General features: G+C 41.0%; 1 protein-coding gene across 1 annotated transcript; it reads left to right on the top strand.

Annotated features, from left to right (window-relative positions):
• The first annotated feature begins 1,091 nt into the window (after positions 1 to 1,091).
• LOC122872396 lies at positions 1,092 to 5,066 on the top strand. Its single transcript, XM_044188583.1, has 5 exons — positions 1,092 to 1,746; positions 1,830 to 1,871; positions 1,961 to 2,038; positions 2,136 to 2,495; positions 3,062 to 5,066. Exons 1-5 carry the CDS (start codon positions 1,731 to 1,733, stop codon positions 3,190 to 3,192), a joined length of 627 nt encoding a protein of 208 aa, XP_044044518.1. The 5' UTR covers positions 1,092 to 1,730; the 3' UTR covers positions 3,193 to 5,066.
• Positions 5,067 to 5,351: the final 285 nt, after the last annotated feature.

Below are 5,351 nucleotides of genomic sequence, written 5' to 3'. Positions count from 1 at the left end.
GAGTCCAGGATGAAAACTAAGGGGGACAGAGCTTTTGCCATCAGGGCCCAGAGGTTCTGGAGCAACTTGCTGAAGAAATTTGGTTGTTTGAGTCAGTGTCTTCTTTTAAGTGTCTTCTCAAAACGCATTTTTATCTGAAAGCAGATCCTGATTTTACCTGAACTGTCTGTTTATTTTATTGGGTTTTTTTTAAATGCAAGAGAGAGATAAACAATACTTTCTGCCACTTTTTAATTGAAGGATGATGGATGGTGACCTTTGACCTTTGATTAAAATAATTGACAAATTTACCATCTGTAAAATCTAATCTTTCAGGAGCAAAAGACACGTCCTTCTCTGTTGTCTGTCCGGTGCAGAGTGAGGTGTGAATGAATTGGAAAGATGTGGGAGGGTAGGCGGAGTTTGCGTGAACCAAAGGGAGGGTTAGCCAATGGGAAAATAGGTTAGGAGGAGCTTGCGTGAGGCGATGATTCTGTGAAAATGTGAAATAAAAAATAAATGATTAAAGTTCTGAAGCTGAATAAATGTAAAGATATCCGTTGATGAATGTCTACAGGCAGCATCTCTTGCAACTCCTGTGCAGATTGTGTGAAGATCAAGGAATGAGGGCGTCAGATTTTCCTTTGTAATACCATCACCCTAAAGACAGTTTGAAATCGGCATGTGAATCTCCTCACACACACACACACACACACACACAGAGTAAAGAAAACCACACAGCAGCCTAAGGCAATTCTCAATCATCTATACATCCTGTGTCCCTAAAAGGATCAATGTTGAAGACCCTTTGTACGAAGACAGATCAAGAAATGTCTCTTTTATGGTCGTAAGGTATATTTAAAAAAGATTATACTTTAAAGTTTCACAATATCGTAATAGGAAATTACAATAAGTGGCTCTTTCTGATCATACAGCTGTCTAAGGCATTTCTCATACATCTATACATCCTGTGTCCCTAAAAGCATCAATGTTTCCTGCTCTTTCCGAAGGCCCTTTGTATGAAGACAGATCAAGAAATGTCTCTTTTATGGTCTTAAGACATATTTAAAAAAGATTATACTTTAAAGTTTCGCAATATCATAATAGGAAATTACAATAAGTATCTTTAACACCGAGCCTGATGTCAAATGTCAAAGTACATTTGTATGTTTCTGTGTGAAGCCCCGTGTTGGAGCTCTGGATAATAAACATCTCAAATGACAAGAAAGTAAATTAAATGTTAAATCTCAGAGGCTAATCTCTGCATCAAACACACACACACACACACACACACACACACAGGAATCAGAGAAGATCAAGAGGTTATGTGTTGACAGGCCGGAGTCGGCACCCTGTAGCTGTCACCCCGCATCTGCAGTTAATTAGGGGTAATTTAGCTAGAAATGGGAATGTATGCATATGAGTGTTGGCAGACCGGAACCGGCATCCTGCCGATATAGACTGTTTGGTCATTGCATTGTTTTCACACACACAGGAACTTATAAAGATATGGGGTACCTAGTGACTGTGGATATTAAAAACTTGGAGAATGGAATGCAGCGTCCTGTGAAGATCAAGAAGATTGGAGGAAGTGTGAAATTTATGCATTTACATAGTATTGTGTACCTGGAGGAGCACAAAGTATATAACCAGCTATTTCCGATCTAGCAGGGATAGTGTGTGTGTGGAGAGGTCTCTGTGTTGTGTCTCCGTATCTGAGAGAATAGGACTTCTGAACCTGACAGCGGAGAATGGCTCAAGCATCCGGTAAATTACCTATATCTTTAAAGCTAAATTTTATGCGTTTAAACCTTTAGGCAGAAACATAGGGACTTTTTCATTCTTTGCAGTGACTCTAAACGGAGGGGTGAACCTTCAAGCAGAGGAGTCTGGTAAGTACAGGTCTACATTACGTATTTTTAATACTGAAATATCTAAAACACTTTTATTTCCTACCGTGATTATAAATTATATCTTTCAGATTCATCAACTGATACCTCAACATCCGAGACCTCGTCTGATACTGACTCCTCATCTGTGCTTTCAGAGGCAGTACCCGGTTAGTTGCTACATTTTTTTTTTTTTTTTTTTTTTTTTTTTTTTTTAAAACCTAAAACTTACGCAGAATATTTATCAAAAACTTTTTCTCATGCTAGATCTGTGGGGCGATTTGGACCAATATTTCCAAGAAGGGTTATCGCCATCATCACAGCCACAGGATGACGCAACGGGCCATACCTCAGACGGTCAAAACATTATACAATCTTTAGAGGCTGCCCGGTTAACCGGAAGAGATCCAGCTGATGTGATACCGCGTCAGAATTTTGAAGATCAACCGCCATTTCACCGGGAGTCTGTCTCACCCGCTAATCAACCGCTGATGACCGCGGAGAGGCCTCAACCAGCGGACAGGGATCCAGGATTCTCATCAGGTCGCAACCGCAGGAGAACCAGATCTGAGATTCCATACCCGAGATCCCGCGGGGCTTCCAGCGAAGGATTTCCATCGGCACGTTGTAAGTCTATTTGCTTTTTAAATTGTTTTACAGTACATTGTGAGACGATTCATTCATGCCGTATACATGTAATAATTACCCAGAAGGAAGCAATGTACGTTCCTTTTCTCTCATTTTACACCATAAGGTTTTGTATGTGTGAAATTAAATAGGCCATGTTTAAAATTAACTTTCTACAAAAGCGGAGTCTCATAAGCTGTATTTGACTGTGTGTTGTTATAAGCTATTAATTGTGACGGTTGAGTTATAGCGTTATCTTGGAGTTTTTTAATTTACGAATAAGATGCTATAAATTCTGGGGGTTTTGCTTTTGTTATTCTCATCACTCTCTCTTAAACAGCTGTTTTTGGACCTTACTTTTGGCTTCACAGCAAGTTTGTGACTCTCTCACACACACACACACACACACACACACACACACACACACACACACACACACACACACACACACACACGGTCTGGCTGTTTGTTTACATACCTTAAGGGGTTGCTGTGTTTATGAAATCTGCCCGTTTATGAAGTTAATGTTTTCTTTTTTGTTTCTCTTTTTCTTTTTTTGTCACCAGCAAACAGACCCAGGTCCAGACCATCCAGGTGTCCTCGGTGCTGCGGAGCTACACACCAGCAATTGGATCTGATGTCTAGAGCCTTTTGGCTCCTCTGTCAGAAGATAGGTGTACAAAGTGACAATTTGTAAACTGTTTCAGACTGTGATTTTTATCATCTGTATAATTGCAATGATGCTGATTTAAGGTTTTTAAAAGCGTTTGATTTGTATGAGGTCATGGAACAACACACCTTATTAGCTATTGAATTGTTAGAGAGTTTAACAGACTCAGTAGCACAAAATCTCCAGAATGCGTCGGGTTTTCAAAACGATTTAACTGAAAATGATTTGAATGAAAACGACACAGCCGCTACATCTAACAGCTCCGAACAGCCGTTAGATCCTCTCCTTGCTTTAAATCAAGCTCTCGCTAATCTTGAACAGTTAGAGAATGAATCATCACCAAATGAAACAATCAGAATAAATAACGTCCTTGAATTGTTAGAGAGTTTAACAGACTCAGTAGCACAAAATCTCCAGAATGCGTCGGGTTTTCAAAACGATTTAACTGAAAATGATTTGAATGAAAATGACACAGCCGCTACATCTAACAGCTCCGAACAGCCTGTAGATCCTCTCCTTGCTTTAAATCAAGCTCTCGCTAACCTTGAACAGTTAGAGAATGAATCATCACCAAATGAAACAATCAGAATAAATAATGTCCAACTCGAACAAAGTCCCACTTTATCAGACCCTCAGACGCCTCCAAACTACAACGATCTCAGCATACCCAGTCCTCCTGTGCAGCAAGGAGGTGCTCGTATTTCCCCACAACCACGTGTTTTGCGGCGAAGCCAAATTGCAAATTATCAAATCAGTTGTTAAACTTTCCACCCCCTCTTAACGCAGATGAAATAGTGGATTACAGCATTTTTACAATACAGCCTACGGCATGCCGATGCGTTGCTACAACAAGCATTAGCATATGTGACTCCTCGAGACGCGGTACAGTTAGAGCTGCGTGGTCAAAATCTCCCTAGTAACGTCTCGGTCGTCTTATCTAATGACGAGCTCCCCAGCCTAGCCGACTTCGAAAGGCTCTTACTCCGTGTTGTGAAGTCTAACTGGGCCGTTATGGCTGATGGTCAGCTAGAACTTGTCGTAAAAGTGATCCAGAACCCTAGGGGTGGGGGGAAACGATTTCTTGGGAAAATGTTAGACAGTGAAATCATAAAAAAAAAAAAACGTTTTCTGTACATCGTCCACAACAGAGAGAATCAACTATGTTTTGCCATCTGTCTGGCTCATCTGTTAGATCCTGATATCAGCGATAGAGAAGCCCTCGAACGCGGTAGACAGATTCAAATTGCTGTAGGGTTAGACGAGCAGACAGCTGTATCCTTTAGCGACATCCCCAAATTTGAAACCGCGTTGGACTGTACAATTGTAGTGTTTTACAGAACCGAGGAAGACAGAGCTCTCCGCAAATTCATGACAAATAGCCCAAGACGGAGTAAAACCCTGATTTTGTTTCTCTTCCAAAATCACTACTATGCGGTTAAAAATCTCAAAGCCTTTCTAGGTTCGCCTTATGTTTGTGAGCACTGCTTTACAGGTTTTAACACCGTGTTAGGCCATACTTGCGAAGCTCGTTGCACCGTATGCTTTAACCACGGTTGTACACAAAGGCCGTGTCAACCCGTTGTATGTGACCAATGCAACAGAACGTGTCGCTCGCCTTTCTGTTTGGCCAAACACAAAGAACCTACAGAGAGATCGAGAAGTCAAACATATGCCAGCGCTTGTGATTTGTACAAAAAATGTACCAAATGCGCAAGACTGTACTACTGTGCTATAAACGGTAACGGTAAACAACACAAATGTCAGACTGCGAAATGTAAAATTTGCGACGAGAAATTGAACTCTGACTCTAAGACTGAGGTTCATCAGTGCTACATCCAACCGATACCCCCTGAAACAAAACACAATGAAAAAGTGGTGTTTTATGATTTTGAAACATACGTTGACAAGAAGCGGCGTTCACGTTCCGTTTTTAGTGTGTACACGAACCTTAGATGGTAAAACATGGAGCTCTCAGGGTGCAGATTGTGCCAAAGAGTTTCTACTGCATTTCAGACGGCCTTTGTACAAAAACGCAGTGTTCATAGCCCATAATGCCAAAGGGTTTGACAGCTACCTCGTTATCAAAGCCATGGTCGAACAGGGATTAAAGCCCTCTTTGATTATGCAAGGATCAAAAGTAATTTGCATCACCGATAACGATTACAAACAAAGATACATCGACTCTC

The sequence above is a fragment of the Siniperca chuatsi genome, linkage group LG24, assembly GCF_020085105.1.
Source record: "Siniperca chuatsi isolate FFG_IHB_CAS linkage group LG24, ASM2008510v1, whole genome shotgun sequence".
Classification (NCBI taxonomy): Eukaryota; Metazoa; Chordata; class Actinopteri; order Centrarchiformes; family Sinipercidae; genus Siniperca; species Siniperca chuatsi.
The sequence above is the reverse complement of the archived record's forward strand: the minus strand, read 5'-3'. Positions and strand labels throughout refer to the sequence as shown.

Bases quoted from the DNA above. Each gene is read 5' to 3' on its own strand.
- LOC122872396 (XM_044188583.1), top strand. The intron at 1,872-1,960 runs GTAAGTACAGGT...TATATCTTTCAG, and splicing joins CCTTCAAGCAGAGGAGTCTG to ATTCATCAACTGATACCTCA. The intron at 2,496-3,061 runs GTAAGTCTATTT...TTTTGTCACCAG, and splicing joins AGGATTTCCATCGGCACGTT to CAAACAGACCCAGGTCCAGA.